This window comes from Vipera berus (assembly GCF_964194415.1).
Source record: "Vipera berus genome assembly, chromosome: 6".
NCBI lineage: Eukaryota > Metazoa > Chordata > Lepidosauria > Squamata > Viperidae > Vipera > Vipera berus.
Genome location: NC_138208.1, coordinates 4,243,412 through 4,261,300, shown reverse-complemented (window position 1 = coordinate 4,261,300; position 17,889 = coordinate 4,243,412). Strand labels below are relative to the sequence as shown.

General features: G+C 42.5%; 1 protein-coding gene across 10 annotated transcripts in view; it reads left to right on the top strand.

The window, feature by feature from the left end:
• The window catches only part of SRPK2 (SRSF protein kinase 2), a 136,427-nt gene that overhangs the window by 59,229 nt on the left and 59,309 nt on the right, over positions 1-17,889 (top strand). Inside the window, exon 1 of one of the 10 annotated variants that reach the window (XM_081331314.1) lies at positions 17,660-17,678. The exons of the other annotated variants lie outside the window; for them this stretch is intronic. Within the exon in view, the coding sequence (XP_081187440.1) occupies positions 17,677-17,678 (2 nt within the window). The 5' untranslated portion in view covers positions 17,660-17,676. Of the gene's footprint in view, positions 1-17,659; positions 17,679-17,889 lie in introns of those variants that run through there. 10 annotated transcript variants of the gene reach the window in all.

Sequence of the window (17,889 nt, the reverse complement as noted above, 5' to 3'; positions counted from 1 at the left end):
ACCTTGGCTCTTTTGTGACTTGTGGACTTCAACTCCCAGAATTCCTGAGCCGGCCACGCTGAGGGGAAAGGGAGAGGTTTCCAAGGTGAGCCATGCTGGCTCAGGAATTCTGGGAGTTGAAGTCCACGAGTCATAAAAGAGCCAAGGTTGCCTGCCCCTGGCCTAGGCCTAGGCCGCTTTATGACTCGTGGACCTCAACTCCCAGAATTCCCGAGCCGGCCACGCTGAGGGGAAAGGGAGAGGTTTCCAAGCTGAGCCGTGCCGGCTCAGGAATTCTGGGAGTTGAAGTCCACGAGTCATAAAAGAGCCAAGGTTGTCTACCCCTGGCCTAGGCCTAGGCCGCTTTATGACTTGTGGACTTCAACTCCCAGAATTCCTGAGCCGGCCACGCTGAGGGGAAAGGGAGAGGTTTCCAAGGTGAGCCATGCCGGCTCAGGAATTCTGGGAGTTGAAGTCCACGAGTCATAAAAGAGCCAAGGTTGCCTACCCCTGGCCTAGGCCTAGGCTGCTTTATGACTCGTGGACTTCAACTCCCAGAATTCCCGAGCCAGCCACGCTGAGGGGAAAGGGAGAGGTTTCCAAGCTGAGCCGTGCTGGCTCAGGAATTCTGGGAGTTGAAGTCCACGTGTCATAAAAGAGCCCAGGTTCCCCGCCCCTGGCCTAGGTCCTGTGGGAAGCTTTAATTTCTCAGCCTTATTTTGCCTCGTAGTAGGTTGATCATAGAGCTCCGTTGCAGAAAGGCAGATGTTTGGGCAGATGTTAATGGCTTTTTAACTTTTGTATTCGATTTTTACTGTGTATTGCCCTGTTCACCGCCCTGAGTCCTTCGGGAGAAGGGCGGTATAGAAATCAAATTATTAAATTAAATTATTAAATTATTAAGTCCTTGGAGTGTGTGTTAAATGAATCTACCTGCATTAGCCAGGTTGTCTGGACACAGTTGGGATTGCCCTTCTCTGCTTGTTTGGATCACGTTGGTCACTCTCCATAAGTGCAAAATGTGGTTCAGAGACTCTTCTTCCTTTTCAAGACTAAAAGGATTAAAAGGACAATTACTTGTAACGCAGCTGCCAAAAAACCCAACCCAGTCCTAAGCTGTATTAACCTAACCGAGGGATAGAACTGAGATTGCGTGAAGTGTTAATACCACTTTACAAGGCCTTGGTAAGGCCACACTTGGAACACGGCATCCAGTTTTGGTCACCACGATGTAAAACAGATGTTGAGACTCTAGAAAGAGTGCAGAGAAGAGCAACAAAGAGGATCAGGGGACTGAAGGCTAAAACATATAAGGAACGGTTGCTGGAATTGGGTTTGGCTAGTGTACAGAAAAGAAGGACTAGGGGGGACATGATAGCCGTGTTCCAGTATTTGAGGGGCTGCCACAAAGAAGAGGGGGGGTCAACCTATTGATCGAAGCCCCTGAAGGCAGGACAAGAAGCAGCGGGTGGAAACTAACCAAGGAGAGAAGCAACCTGGAACTAAGGAGAAACTTCCTGACAGTTAGAACAATTAACCGGTGGAACTACCTGCCTCCAGAAGCTGTGAATGCTCCAACACGGGAAGTTTTTAAGAAGAGACCGGACAACCATTTGTCTGAAATGGTCTAGGGCAGACATGTCAAACTCGCAACGTCAGATGACGTCGCGCGACGTCTTGGAGCTTTTTCCCCATTGCCGGCAATGGGGTGGGCGCAGTTTCATCGTGACGTGTCCAGCCCGCGGGGCGGCAGTTTGACACCCCTGGTCAAGGGTTTCCTATCCTGAGCGGGGGGTTGGACTAGATGACCTCCAAGGTCCCTTCCAACTCTTGTTGTTCTGATTTACTTCAGGGCCTACTTCAGAGTTGCGAGGAAATGTAGCAGAGTTGTGTAAGAAAGCTTTGGAAATGGCATATGAGAATCAGCAGGAATCCGAAGCATCACATCCCAAGTGTCCATCTGTCTGACTAGTTACAAAGAATGAAGTAGGAAAGATTGCAGAAGAGTCATTTTTTGAAAATTGTTTTTTCTTTTTTAAAGAAGCATCCCTCTTACAAACCTAGCAAACAAATTTACACACCTGCCAGAACCTGTAATATTTACAAAAGTGCACCCAACTGAAGTATTTTGTGATCTGCCTCTTTTCCGGGCAATTCATTAAAGCAAAACTGAATAGGAGCTGCCTAAATTGTTAAGACTTGGAAGCTGGTGCCAGACAGTGTGATATTGTTTTATTAATTGTTTCTGGTTCCAACAGAGACAAAAAAAGCAAATCAGAATTAATACTAAAAATATAACTGGCAGCCACGGTGGGTGTCCAGCCAGGCAGGGATACGGCATCTCTGCATCTTAAGTCGCGCACGCTCATGTTTCGTAATGAGACCCCCTTACAGGAAATCGCCACCTTCGTTAAACTTTGCTTATTTCGGTTCTAAGAACGTTTCAGTGCAAAGAAGGAGTTATTAATAGATGCTCTCACCTGGAGAATTTTCAGATCAGGGTTATGATTTAAAAAAAAAAGCCTCAAGGTTTGAAACGAACCAAACAAGAGAGGCAACCTAGAACTAAGGAGAAATTTCTCTAACAGTGAGAACAATTAACCAGTGGAACAACCTGCCTCCAGAAGCTGTGAATGCTCCAACACTGGAAGTTTTTTAAGAAGAGACTGGACAGCCTAATAATAATAATAATAATAATAATAATAATAATAATAATAATAATAATAATAATAATAATAATATAATGATGGTGGTGGTGGTGGTGGTGGTGATGTTGGAAAGGACCTTGGAGGTCATCTAGTCCAACCCCCTGCTCAGGCAGGAAACCCTATACAGACATACCCTATTTGTCTGAAATGGTATTGGTATATATTTATTTTATTTATTTATTTTATTGGATTTATATACCGCCCTTTCCCGAAGGACTCAGGGCGGTTTACAGGGAACTTAAAACAAAGATCGATACAAAAGTTAACAATTAAAAAAGATTAAATCAATCCCTGAAAAAAAACACCCCAATTAAAATTAAAATTAATATATACACCATTTCAGACAAATAGGGTTTCCTGCCTGTGCAGGGGGTTGGACTAGATGACCTCCAGAGACCCTTCCAACATCACCACCACCATCACCACCATCATAAAAATTAATAATAATAATAATAATAATAATAATAATAATAATAATAATAATAATAATAATAATCATCTGAACCACTCAAGCAGCTAGAACTCTTAAGCCTGACAGAAAAAAGAAACAACTAAAAACAGCTCAAAAAAATCCTGCATTTCACAGCAGTGCGCATCAGTGTCGTCTATGGAGATGTTCCTTGTGATACATGCAGTCCATTGCAGTGAGCCATGTGCAGATCTGTCCACTGGAGAAACAAAACAGCCACTTCACAAGCACGTGGCACAGCGTAGGAGAGCAAGCCCAACAGGACAAGAGTCAGGAGTCCATCTGCATTTAAAAGACGAAGGCCGCTCTTTCGAAGACAGCGAAGTCCACATTTCGGACAGAGAGGACCGCTGGTTTGAAAGGGGGGTCCAAGAGGCCATCTAGTCAAAACCGAACAGCCCCCCTCTCAACAGAAGGGGAAGGATACAACATCATCTTATCTCCAGTCTACAACACAATCCTTTCAGCAGTTCAGAGAAGGCTCCACACACCCATTTGCACCACTCAGTTGACCCTGAAGACACAGATAAACCTCCAAGTGGCCTCAACGACTCTCTAAAAGAAGGCAAATGACCAGCTGTCTGCAAGGAGTATAAATCCGTTCCCCACCATCCAGTCAGAACTGAAGAAGCTTCTTGGATGAGAAGTGAAATGTCTTCGAGGGAAAACAACAACAACGAAGTCCAATTAATTGTCTTTTGAAAAAAAAAAAGCACCTTCGGGGCTCCTCAAAAATCAGTCAACCACTTCTAACCAGCAAATCTCGACACGATCATGATTATTGGGATCCAAATCCTTGCACCTTCCTTTAGCGATTCTAGAATATTCCAACTGGGAAAGTCTTTTATTTTAAACGAAGGAAGTGCCCAGTCGTAAGACATAAAGGCAGGGCCGAGGAATAATTTAGCAGAACTGGACAGAGAGATACTAACTGTTGTAGAAGGGCCATTTTGAACGGAGAGTAGCCATTCTTGCATTGTCTATTAACTTAGTCGAAGTGGGAGCTTTTGAGTTACTTCTCCTGATGGCTGAACAATGTAAATAGCTTATGTAAATAATATAGGCAATTTAAGTGATTTGTAAGCAACGCTAAGATGAAAACACAAGATGAATGTTACTCACTGGATTCTGAATGAGAATGGAATAAGCAACATTTTAAAAAAATATCTCTTTGCATGTCTAGTCAAGAATAAATATATTTCTAGGCTGTTAAACCTTTAGAGCAGGGGTCTTCAAACTTGGCCTGTTTATGACTTGTGGACTTCAACTCCCAGAATTCCTTAGCCAAGCACGCTGGCTGAGGAATTCTGGGAGTTGAAGTCCACAAGTCATCAAAGGGCCAGGTTTGAAGACCCCTGCTTTAGAGCTTGCCATACATGTCATCAGTGCTCCAGAAGTTTTTTTTTTAAGAGGATCGTTAAAGTTTTGGATGAAAGACCACATGAAGAAAAGTCTTCCAAATCTCCTCAGCTAGTGATGTGATGTGTCGTTTTTCCTGACACGCACTGTTGCTGACCATATGAAAACCAAACATATTAATAGCATTCATTTGGTGATAGCTAGCAGATGTTTTTTTTCTGACAAAACAAACAAAGCAATCCTGATAGATTTTCCATGAATTTTAATTGCATTTTCCCAGTATTAATCAGTATTTTGACTCTCTAGTCTAGAATGTAAACCACCTTGAATTCCACAATTGTTTTTTTTGTTTTTGTTAACCTTACGGGTTTTTAAAGGCAAATCTTTAAGAAAACACAATGAACAGCAAACGTTGCAGAAACCTGTTGGAATGGAGATTGTGGGGAAACCAAGGATTATTTTGGGATAAGTACTCTTCAGTTCCAAGTGTGGAACCACCTCTAAATAGAGTATATTCTTTGAGAACAAATGTATACTGATAATGTATACTGTATATTAATCCACCAGTAGTAGAGAATTGGAATTCTGTCTTAAATTTACTATTCAAGTGGATAGTGAACAGTTAACTGTGTAGCAGTAATATAGGAATAGATATTGCAGGATAAGTTTGTTTTCTTAAAAAGATACATAAAAATGAAGATACGTAAAGATAAAAGCAAAATTACTCTGTGCCAAACTATAGAATTAAATGTTGCTCTGAGGAATTACTAGAGAGTCTTGTGTTTTACTACATAGAGATGATCTTTTATCTCATCTATTTTTAATGTCCAATTGTTAAATTCTCTTACTAATACTAATACTAATACTACTAATAATAATAATTTGGAAGGGACCTTGGAGGTCATCTAGTCCAACCCCCTGCTCAGGCAGGAAACCTAATACCATTTCAGGCAAGTGGCTGTCCAGTCTCTTCTTTAAAACCTCCAGTGTTGGAGCATTCACCGCTTCTGGAGGCAGGTTGTTTCACTGGTTAGTTGTTCTGTCAGGAAGTTTCTCCTTAGTTCTAGGTTGCTTCTCTCCTTGACTAGTTTCCATCCATTGCTTCTTCTCCTACTTTCAGGTGCTTTGGAAAATAGCTTGACTCCCTCTTCTTTGGGGCAGCCCCTGAGATATTGGAACACTGCTATCATGTCACCCCTCACTCTTCTCTTTGTTAAACTACACATACCCAATTCCAGCAACCGTTCCCTATATGTTTTAGCCTCCAGTCTCCCAATCATTTTTGTTGCTCTTCTCTGTACTCTTTCTAGAGTCTCGACATCTTTTTTACATCATGGTGACCAAAACTGGGTGCTGTATTCCAGGTGCGGCCTTACCAAGCCATTGTAAAGTGGTATTAGTACTTCACGTGATCTTGATTCTATCCCTCTGTTAATGCAGCCTAGCACTGTGTTGGCTTTTTCGGCAGCTGCAGCACACTGCTGGCTCATATTGAAGTGATTGTCAACTTAGACTCCGAGATCCCTCTCACAGTTACTACTATTGAGCAAGGTACCACCTATACTATACCTATGCATTTGATTTTTCCTGCCTAAATGTAGAACCTTACTTTTTTCACCATTGAATTTCATTTTGTTAATAGTGCCCAGTGTTCGAGTCTGTCCTTCTGTAACTTAAGCCTATCTTCTGGAGTATTGGCTATTCCTGCCAGCTTGGTGTCGTCTGCAAATCTGATGAGTTCCCCATCTATCCCCTCATCCAAATCGTTAATGAAGATATTGATATCTTACCCCCTTGTTGTTTTAAAAAATGTCCTCTCTTATATTGTAAGACCTCAACTTAACAAAAACTTGTTTAGTGACCATTTGAAATTACGGCGGCACTTGAAAAAAGTGACTTACCGCCATTTTTCACACTTAACGACCATTGCAGTATCTCCAGTGTCACGTGATCGAACTTCAGATGCTTCATATTTATGACGGTTGCAGCGTCATAATTGTTAATAGTAATAAATAGGACTATGCAACTGCACAATTGCTGCCTGATTTTTAGGCTATTGTGATTTAAGGAGTTTTAAGCCAGATGCTCTGCTCACGTTCCCACATGCGCCAAGCATCTTCTGCTTTAGAAACTGGAGCTCTGCTCATTCCTAGCAATGAGTGCTTCTCTTAATTTTAGAAAGATTGGGGAAAATGCATGTTAGGGATGGAACAGTCCTCCCATCTGCACACAGCTAGTCCTCGACTTACGACCACAGTTGCAGGTACGTGTAAGAGACAAGTGGATCATACGCACCCATATTGCATCTTTAGGAGGAGCTTTAGCCGTACCCGGAACGAGTGGACATTGCACAAGTGGTATGTTTACCTGTGTAAGCTTCCTCATGCAGCCAATTCCAGGTGAAACCAACAGGATGTTTGCCTGGGTTTATCTTTATTTTATTCATTTCCCCCCGCATCCACTTCCTTCAGAGAAAGTAGTCTTAAATTAAGGGTTGTTCTCCTTTTGGATAAACATGTTAATTACCAGTTCTGAGCAAAAAGTAGAGGATGCAATTTTCAATAATGCAACTAATAAATGTAGTTTTATTGTGGTGCCCACAAATCCCACTTCTTTCGTTTTCCTCCAGTGTCCTACGTACAAGCAGCTCAGTCCTAAAGATTATATGTTGATGGATAACCAGCAGGAAAAAAAAAGCGGAAAAAAACCACCCCAATATGATACGGAAACGATATCTCCTGTATTAGGAGATCAGGCATAGATACCTATAATAGATACCGGCTCAACCTGGCCAAGACTGAGTGGCTTTACATACCGTCATCTCGTTTAGTCCAAGAGGTTCCATCTTTGATTATAGGAGGAGAGATGTTACCTCCCGTTGATAGAGCACGCAACCTGGGCGTCCTCCTGGAATCACGACTCAGTTTTGAAGATCATATTGGAGTCGTGGCTAGGGGGGCATTTGCACAGATTCGCCTGGTACGCCAGTTGCGCCCCTTTCTGGACCGAGATGCCCTACGTACAGTCACCCACGCACTCGTTACCTCCCGTATAGACTAGTGTAATGCTCTCTACATGGGGCTGCCCTTGAAAACCACCCGGAGGCTTCAACTGGTGCAGAGTGCAGCTGCACGGGTAGTGATGGGAGCACCCCGATACTCCCATATTACACCCCTCCTGTGTGAGCTACATTGGCTACCGGTTGCCCTCCGGGTGAGATTTAAGGTGCTGGTACTTACCTTTAAAGCCCTACATGGCTTAGGCCCGGGATACTTGCAGGACCATCTGCTGCCGGGAACGAATTCCCATCGCCCAGTACGCTCACACAGAGAAGGCCTCCTCAGGGTGCCGTCGGCTAGACAATGTCGGCTTGCGACCCCCAGGGGGAGGGCCTTCTCTGTGGGAGCGCCAGCCCTGTGGAACCAGCTCCCCCCTGAGCTTCATATGGCCCCAGATCTCCGGTCCTTTCGCCGCGACCTCAAGACGTTCCTTTTCCACCTGGCTGACCTAGACTGACAGGGATTTTAATTATGTTGACAATTCTAACTCTATTCTTTAATTTATTTTAATTTATTTCAAATTTTTATTTTTAATTTACTGTACAGAGACCTTTAAGTTTTGTTGTTGTTAGCCGCCCTGAGTCCCTTGGGAGATAGGGCGGGCTATAAATCCCACAAATAAATAAATAAATAAATAAATAAATAAATAAATAAATAAATAAATAAATAAATAAATAAATAAATAAATAAATAAATAAACAAACAAATAAATAAATAAATAAATAAATAAATGTAAGGATACTGAATTAAAATACTTACAAGTGCAAGGATCCAAGATGATAGATATATTAGGAAGCACCAGGGATGACATGATAGCAGTGTTCCAATATTTGAGGGGCTACCATAAAGAAGAGGGGGGGGGTCAACCTATTATCCAAAGCACCAGAAGGCAAGACAAGAAGCAATGGATGGAAATTAATCAAGGAGAGAACCAACTTAGAACTAAGGAAAAATTTCCTAATAGGGAGAACGGTCCGTCTAGTCAGTGGAACTGCTTGCCACCAGAAGTTGTGGGTGCTCCATCACTGGAGTCTTTTAAGAAGAGACTGGACAACCACTTGTCTGGAATGGTGTAGGTTCTCCTGATCAAGCAGGGGGGTTGGACTAGAAGACCTCCAAGGTCCCTTTCACCTCTGCTGTTCTGTTTTTCTGTTAAACCAAGCATTTCACAAAACAAATGAAAGACTTCCTTTGTTGTTGCTTGTAGTATTTTCTTTTATTATTAAATGCATCTTAATTACAAATTAGCTCAGGGGAACTTTTTAATATTTGTAAACAGGGGCAAGAATACAAGAATATAATAACAAAACTCCATGAGAAGTAAGTGTGATTTTAAAACAACAACAACAACAACAACAACAACAATAACAATAACAATAACAATAATAATAATAATAAAACATCGAACATCCGCATCTGCTTATCCCGGGTACGGACTCGATAGCTAGACAAAAATGTCAAATCCATTCTGAACATCTGGCTGACTGTGCAGATGATAATGATGATGATGATGATGATGATAATAATAGTGCACATACCCACATACACACACATATATGACACAGGGAAACAACACAGACCCACCCAAAATAGCATTCCTCTTATGACCAATGATTCCTACTGGCCAGGATTATAATAGATTAATAAAGGGATTTTTTTTTAAAAAAATTAAACCTTCACTGCGGATGAAGGAGTCTTAAGCATTAGGAAAAATCTACTACCGTATCCATTTGCTCTAGTCTGAAAGTACTTCTACTTTTGAGGTACTGTGCAGGTGGTTTTCAGCAATAAGGAACATCAGCCAGAAAAGTACCTTGTTAATGTTGTAACATGCAGACATATATCATCCTATAAAACATTACAAAGGAGCGTGTTAAAATAGTCAGCATTTAATTGACCACCAAGGAGGGAAGGAGCGTCTGCAGGTGAATTTCTGCTTACAATTCACGAAGTAAAGAACATTTCTAAATAATTAGAGGATCTGCCATTTGCCAGGCCTGCAAACTGTCTCTTCAAATGTTTGGCATTGAGTCCTCCCTAGGCTAGGTTCCAGAGAGAAATTAAGCATTCTTTTGAAAAATGTTCTCGCTTGTTTTTGTGTGCGTTGCACAAGCTTCTCTTCTTCTTACCTTTGTTCACCCTGCAGGAAAAACAAAAGAAAAACAAAAGTCAGAACGTGACAGGTATCGGCTTTACCGCTCGCTTAAAAAAAAAAGTCTTCTAGGCATTGCCAAATTTTATTAAGTGTCACGCCGATACAATGCTGAACAAAATAACTCTGTATGAAAATCAAGAGCTTTACAATTTTTTTTAAATTTTAATTCCATTTATATCCCGCCCTTCTCCGAAGACTCAGGGCGGGTTACAAGCTTAGCAGTAGCCTTCATTCTATGTATATGCCTGCTTATTAGGGCTTTCACACTGCCCCCCAAGCGGCATTATTACAAAGTCAGCTTAATTGCCGCCAACAATCTGGGTCCTCATTTTACCTACCTGGGAAGGATGGAAGGCTGAGTCAACCTTGAGCCTGGTGGGACTCGAACCTGCACTAATTGCAGGCAGCTGGTGTTACTTAAGGAGGCATTAGCCCACTGCTCCACCAAGGCTCTTGGAGTCCTAGTGGACAGTCACTTAAATAGGAGCCAGCCATTTGCTGCAGCTGCCAAAAAAGGCAACACAGTCCTAGGTTGCATTAGCAGAGGGACAGAATCAAGATCACGGGAAGTGTTAATACCACTTTTTAAAGCCTTGGTAAGGCCACACTTGGAATATGGCATCCAGTTTTGGTCACCACGATGTAAAAAAGATGTTGAGACTCTGGAAAGAGTACAGAGGAGAGCAACAAAGATAATCAGGGGACTGGAGGCTAAAACATATAAGGTACGGTTGCTGGAATTGGGTAGGTCTACTCTAGTCTAATGAAGAGAAGGGCGAGGGTGGGACACGATAGCAGTCTTCCAGTATCTCAGGGGCTGCCCCAAAGAAGAGGGAGTCAAGCTATTCCCCAAAGCGCCTGAAGGCAGGACAAGAAGCAACGGATGGAAACTAACCAAGGAGAGAAGCAACCTGGAACTAAGGATAAATTTCCTGAGAGTGAGAACAATTAACCTGTGGAACGACTTGCCTCCAGAAGTTGTGAATGCTCCAACACGGGAGGCTTTTAAGAAGAGACTGGACAACCATTTAATCAGGAATGGTACAAGGGTCTCCTGCCTGAGCAGGAGGTTGGACTAGATGACCTCCAGGGTCCCTTCCAACTCTGTTCTTCTGTTCTGTTCTGTACATGAGAGGTTTTGGTGTGAACCCTAACTGAGGTCCTTTTAGTTTGGGAATTCCAATGTTCTGTCTAGTGGAAGAGAATTATCAGTAGTTCAGGGCCGAACTGTGGAATCCTTGATGCTCTCCGATCCTGGTTATTTGCTTTCGGATGTTTCGTCACCCAACTAGGTAACATCATCAGCCTCGAGTGCGGGTGCGCTTTGCAGCCTCCTTCGATGCAGTTGCTTGTTGAGATGTTGTTTCTTCCTTGAGTATTGTTTTCAGCCTAAGTGTTTGTCTGGTGCTGATCCCTGCTTATCAGAATGTGCTCTGCTGCAGGGGATGCGTTGTAGCGGGGTTGTTTTTTTTTTGAGGGTGTGTGTGTGTTTTTTGTGTCTTTTGAACAGTGTGTCAGTGTGGTTTGCCTCTGAAGTGCCTTTTGAGGATGGATTTGCGTGAATGCCAAGCTTCCAAGACACTCTCTAGCATGGTTGGGTTTGGCTTAGCCATACATACCATGCTAATCTGGCTTGATGCTAAGAGCCAGCTTGGTATGATGGTTAAGGCACCAGGCTAGAAACCCAGGGATTGTAAGTTCGAGTAGGCACAAATCCAGATGGGTGACAGTTATTCTCTCTCAGCCTTAGGAAGTGGCAAACCACTTCCAAAATTTTGCCCAAAAGTCTGCAGGTCCAGCCAGGAATCAACGCTGATTTGAAGGCATGCACCTGTGCACAAAGACACAAACACACACACACACACACACACACCATGCTAAAGTTCCTGTGGGTAGAGCACGGTATGGTATGGTGGCTGAAGACAATTATTCAGAAACTATAATAAATCATACCATTGATGGACAGGAGGGAGTGTTTGACATTGAGCACTGAAGAGTAAGTAAAGGTAAAGGTAAAGGTTCCCCTGCACATGCGTGCTAGTCGTTTCCGACTCTAGGAGCCGGTGCTCATCTCCGTTTCAAAGCCGAAGAGCCAGCGCTTGTCCGAGGACGTCTCCGTGGTCATGTGGCCGGCATGACTAGACGCCAAAGGCGCACAGAACGCTGTTACCTTCCCACCGGAGTGGTCCCTATTTTTCTACTTGCATTTTTTACGTGCTTTCGAACTGCTAGGTTGGCAGAAGCTGGGACGAGTAACAGGTGCTCACTCTGCTACGCGGCACTCGGGATTCGACCCGCCAAACTGCCAACTTTCCGATCAACAAGCTCAGCGTCCTAACCCACTGAGCCACCACATCCCTTACACTGAAGAGTAGTTGTGTGCAATTGTTTAGTTGCAGCTCTATCAAATATAAAATGTAGAAGAATGGAAAAGTAGGCAGTGAACAGTTGGGCAGGCAGCTCCAAAGGAACGGCTGTCGGGAATAATCCAGACAAGACCTAGGGTGGAAGGCAGCCAACAAAATGAAGCACTCTCTGCTACCATCTAGTGGCCATCCGGAGTTTTGCATTGCAGACCTGGTAATTTTATGCAGGGAGATTTCAGGTCTGAATAGATAAACCTTTTACATCTACTACGCGGTCACTATAAAAGTACCCCAGGAGATGTTTGTGAAATTATTTAACATCTCATATAATTGACTTGCTGGGACACGTTTCAGTATCTTAATGATACGAAATTAATCCCAGACTGAAATGTATCCCGTATCTCTTTCACAATTGAATAATATCTCTAATTATGGTGTGTCCAGGCTGTCCCCCCCCAAATCCACAACCAGAATTTAGAAGCAGAATCACCCAAATTCTAGTGGTGAAATTTTTTTTGCTAATATAAAATTTGAAGCGGATATCTTAAGGCCGTGCAATCAAAAATCTAACCAGGTTAAGAGCCGGGCAAAAATAAATACAATTTTTGTCCTTGTTTTTTTTTCTCCCCCTGTAAAGGATTTTTTAAAAAAAAAAACAATTTGGGAAGGACTTTTTAAAACCCTCCAGGCTTCATATACTGCTAGCATTTATACACCAAAGGTTTACACTGATTTGTAACAGGAAAATTTACATTGAGAATCAATCTTAAAGCATTATGATTTTTGTACATGTAGGATAAGCAGCATAATATAACTCAGATGCAAGAAGGAAGAAATTTTGCTCATGAACCTGTCGGTCCAAAGTTTGAGGTGTGTTTTGTTTTTTGTTAACCTAGATGTCAGTAGATCTAGTATAGGCCTTAATGGACCGCAAAAACCAGCACAAAATGCCAAAATAAAGTTTTAAGCTTATTGTAACCAGCTAGTAACCATACTTATTGACTAAATAAATTGCAATTTTACATTTAGTAAGTATATCAAACAAGTAATTGCATGCGTAAATGAAAACATACATATTGCAATTTATGATCTTAAAATAACAAAATGAACTTAAGGTAATAATATAAGAGTCCATATCGGCTATATTTAAATTTTTCGTTAACCCCCCCTTTTTTTCCCAGATTCCCTTCTGAAAATAATTGCTTTTTTTTTCTTTCCCTCCATGGTTTCAACATTTCTGGAAATTTTACAAGCCGGAATGTCTCAGTCCTACTCGTTTAGTGACGTGACTCAATTACCAGATATTAAATGGGTGGGGAAGTACAAGTTTTAAGCAGAATAAGTCCAATTTTATCCAATTCCTTCCCAAGGTTTTGAGAGCCATCTGAGAACAGCAAATAGTTCTCTGAGGTCATAGTTTGGTTAATGAGCTGGGAAATACTTTATAGTCACGAATAAGAGATTTCCAGGAAGGAACAGCTATGCAACACTGTGAAAAAAAGGTCAAAAATCCTTTGTTCTGTTTGACATTTATTTATTTTCGTCCCCTGCCTTGAGTATAATAGGTTGTCCTGTGAAGAATTGGGTTGCACGGGCAACGTGTACTGCTGAATAAGGTCTATGGTGATTGGCTTCCTTTAAATTGAATTTTCTTCACAAAGCGGCAAGCAAGCAGAGAGATCCTGAGGAAGACGGGTTAAGTTAGTCCTCGACTTAACGACTGCTCGTTTAGCGACCGTTCAAAGTTACAACGGCACTACAAAAAGTCACTTATAAACATTTTTCACGCTTACGACTGCAGCGTCCCCGCGGTCGCGTGGTCAAAACTCAGACACTTGGCAACTGACTCGTATTTATGACGGCTGCAATATTCCAGGGTCATGTGATCAACATTCGGGCGCTTGGCAATTGGCTCATAGTTATGACGGTCGCAGCGACCCAGGGAGTCACGGGATCCCCTTTTGCGACCTCCTGACAAGCAAAGTCAGTGGGTGAAGCCAGATTTGCTTAACGACTGTGTTATTAACTTAACAAGTGCAGTGATTCGCTCAGTGACCGTGGCCAGAAAGGTTGGTAATATTGAGCAAAATCCACTTAACAGCCGCCTCGCTTGGCAACAGAAATTTTGATCTCGGTTGTGGTCGTGGCTCTTGCACTATTAAGAAGGGAAAAGTCAGATTCCAGAAATTGCCGCAAAATATTATTTTTGTTTTTCCTGGCAGGAATAAACCAGATTTCTGAACTTGGACAAACCATCACCCAGAAGCATAAACCGACATAAATTAATGCCAAACAAATCCTGCTTTTTTGAGAATGTGATTTTTCTGTGCAATCTCGTTGGGACTTCTCTGTGTATTAAGTTGAAGATCTTTTATCTGGAAAGTATACGTTGTAATCCACAAGCAATCTGAGAAGGACTTCAGCAAAAATATTTTGCAACATAGGAAGCATATCTAGCTGTGGAAACCCTTGAACCCCCCTTTTTTCTATTCAGTGTATCGATCATTAATTGATAATTGGTTTTCCGTGCAATGCTCTTGGTTTGGGCGATTGCGTACTTGCTTTCCCCAGTATGGGATGCAAATATTAATTTGCAAATAAAACTGAAGCTTCCTTTAATACTGCCTGCGTTTGATATTAGGGCTCCCCCCTCCCCCCCTCGGGTTATAGTTTACCATTTTAATTAATATTCACATATTCTTTAGATTTCGCGGTGGTGCTTTCGTAAAACTGTGTCATGCTTCAAAAAAAAAAATTATTCTATCCCAAACAATTTCATATTACCGTTTTTGTACTTTGATAGCAGTCCTACAAATACGGGGGAAGTAAACCTCGCTTAATTTCTGTGAAATCAAGTGAAGCTGTAGAGAAACGTAGTTGGTTTCTAGGGAAACAAAAAATATCGATTGGTTTGCTTGATGCTTTCTCGGGTTTTTGGATTTTTTCTTTTTTAAGCTGACTTCTGTGGCTTGAGAAGCAACACATCTTGTAGTTTTAGCGTGTTGGAACTGTAAGCAAGAGGTGAGGGGTTGCAGCTAATAAAATTACTTGGGGATTACTCAGAGGATAGGTCTTGTTGGTGCCTGCCTTGATTGCGTAGTTTGTTCCTCCGGGTCAGCGCGAGTTGTTTAATGTGTGTTATTGGCTGACGAGCGAGTCTTCTGCAGCTTTCTGCTTTGAATGCACCTTTCCGAAACGGCGTGATATATAGGATCCGGAATGATGTAGATGACATTCTCCTAACTTGCCTTGGTTTGGAACGGAAGGAAGAGGGTCTTCCCCTAGCATCTTGCTATACAAGAGACATTGAGATGTTTCCAACTTCCTAATTTATTTTATTTATTTTATTTATTTATTTTATTTTAATTCCATTTATATCCCGCCCTTCTCCGAAGACTCAGGGCGGCTTACAAGCTTAGCAGTAAGTAAGTAATTAATCACTTAGTTGTCCTCAGCATTGTTCTTTATCTTTAATGCAGATTTTATATTAATTTTCTAAATGATGAGAGAGAGACAGAGAGAGAGAGAAAACCAGTGTGTTGTACTGGTTAAGGTGCTGGCCTAAAAAAGCCAGGAGACTTGTGAGTTCTAGTCCCGCCTTAGGCATGAAAGCCAGCTGGATGGCTTTGAGCCAATCACCAGGAGACTGTGAGTTCGAGTCCCGCCTTAGGCGCGAAAGCCAGAAAGTCACCAGGAGATGATGAATTCTAGTCCTGCCTAAGTCATGAAAGCCAGGAAATCACCAGGAGACTGTGAGTTCTAGTCCCGCCTTAGGCATGAAAGCCAGCTGGATGACTTTGAGCCAATCACCAGGAGACTGTGAGTTCGAGTGCCGCCTTAGGCGCGAAAGCCAGAAAGTCACCAGGAGATGATGAATTCTAGTCCTGCCTAAGCCATAAAAGCCAGAAAATCACCAGGAGACTGTGAGTTCTAGTCCCGCCTTAGGCATGAAAGCCAGCTGGATGACTTTGAGCCAATCACCAGGAGACTGTGAGTTCTAGTCCCGCCTTAGGCGTGAAAGTCAGAAAATCACCAGGGGACTGTGAGTTCTAGTCCTGCTTTAGTTCTGAAAAGCCAGCTGGGTGACTTTGGGCCAGTAATTCTCTCTCAGTCTAATCCACCTCACGGGGCTGTTGTTGTGAGGAAAATAGGGGCAAGAAGAAGTATTTTGTATCTTTGCCACCTTGAGTTACGTATAAAGTAACAAAGGCGGGATAATCGTCTGAAATCTACTAAATGAATAGATGGATACACGCACACATATACACACTCGCTGGGTGATTGCACTTCTCATTCTTTCTGGAACTTCTCTTTCTGTAAACCTGGTGCACAATAGGCTTTCTTACCAACCCGCTGCTCAGGCAGGAAACCCTGTACCATTTCAGACAAATGGCTGTCCAGTCTCTTCTTAAAAGCTTCCAGTGTTGGAGCATTCACCGCTTCTGGAGGTTGTTCCACTGGTTAATTGTTTTGTCAGGAAATTTCTCATTATTTCTAGATTGGTTCTCTCCTTGATTAGTTTCCATCCGTTGCTTCTTGTCCTGCCTTCAGGCGCTTTGGGGAATAGCTGGACTCCCTCTTCTCTGGGGCAGCCCCTGAGATACTGGAACACGGCTATCATGTCCCCCCTGGTCCTTCTCTTCATTAAACTAAAGGTAAAGGTTCCCCCGCACATGCGTGCTAGTCGTTTCCGACTCTAGGGGCCGGTGCTCATCTCCGTTTCAAAGCCGAAGAGCCAGCGCTTGTCCGAGGACGTCTCCGTGGTCATGTGGCCGGCATGACTAGACGCCAAAGGCGCACGGAACGCTGTTACCTTCCCACCGTAGCGGTCCCTATTTTTCTACTTGCATTTTGACGTGCTTTCGAACTGCTAGGTTGGCAGAAGCTGGGACGAGTAACAGGCGCTCAGTCTGTTACGCGGCACTCGGGATTCGACCCGCCAAACTGCCGACCTTCTGATCGACAAGCTCAGCGTCCATCCCACTGTGCCACCGTGTCCCTTTAAACTAGACCTACCCAATTCCAGCAACCGTTCCTTATATCTTCTAGCCTCTGGTCCCCTGAACATCTTTGTTGCTCTTCTCTGCACTCTTCCTAGAGTCTCCACATCTTTTTTATATCACGACGACCAAAACTAGATGCAATTTCCAAGAGCGCTGACCAAAATATAGTGTAATAAAGTACCTGGTTATTTACATTGCACTGTATTATTTGGATAGGAAGAGTTTTATGTATGTTACTGCAATTTTATTTTTGCAACCCCTGTAATTAACACTCAGCTTATTTTCAACAAGGGGGATAACGAGAGAAATCTTTGTTTTGTGTTGAGTCTGCGTTAGTACGCAAACTAAGCGGATGTATTATTTAGGATAAACTGATTTATTTATTTTTTTCTAGCTCCAAAATGTCACCTTAAGCAGAACCCTTCATTTAGAAGCTTTCTTTTAGTAAGCTTTTCCAGCTGAAAGGAAGAACTTAGCGCCTATGTTTCATTTACCGTACCTAAAGTTGTCACCGGCACCTGGTGATATGAATAGACATCTAAGCCAGTTGCCATAGTAACGCTGCAGCCTAGTAGAAAATGTAAGTTCCGTTTTATTATTTTGATATTGCTCTTTTGTGCGTGTGTGTGTGCAGAGAGGGGGAAAAAACGAGTGTTACCTTTCGTTACTGAAAAATCTGATTGGTTTTGGAGTCAAAAGATAAATTCGTAGAGTTAATTACAGTTAGTCCTCGCCTTACGACTGCGATTGAGTCCCAAATTTCTGCTGCTGAGTGAAACGTTTGTGAAAGG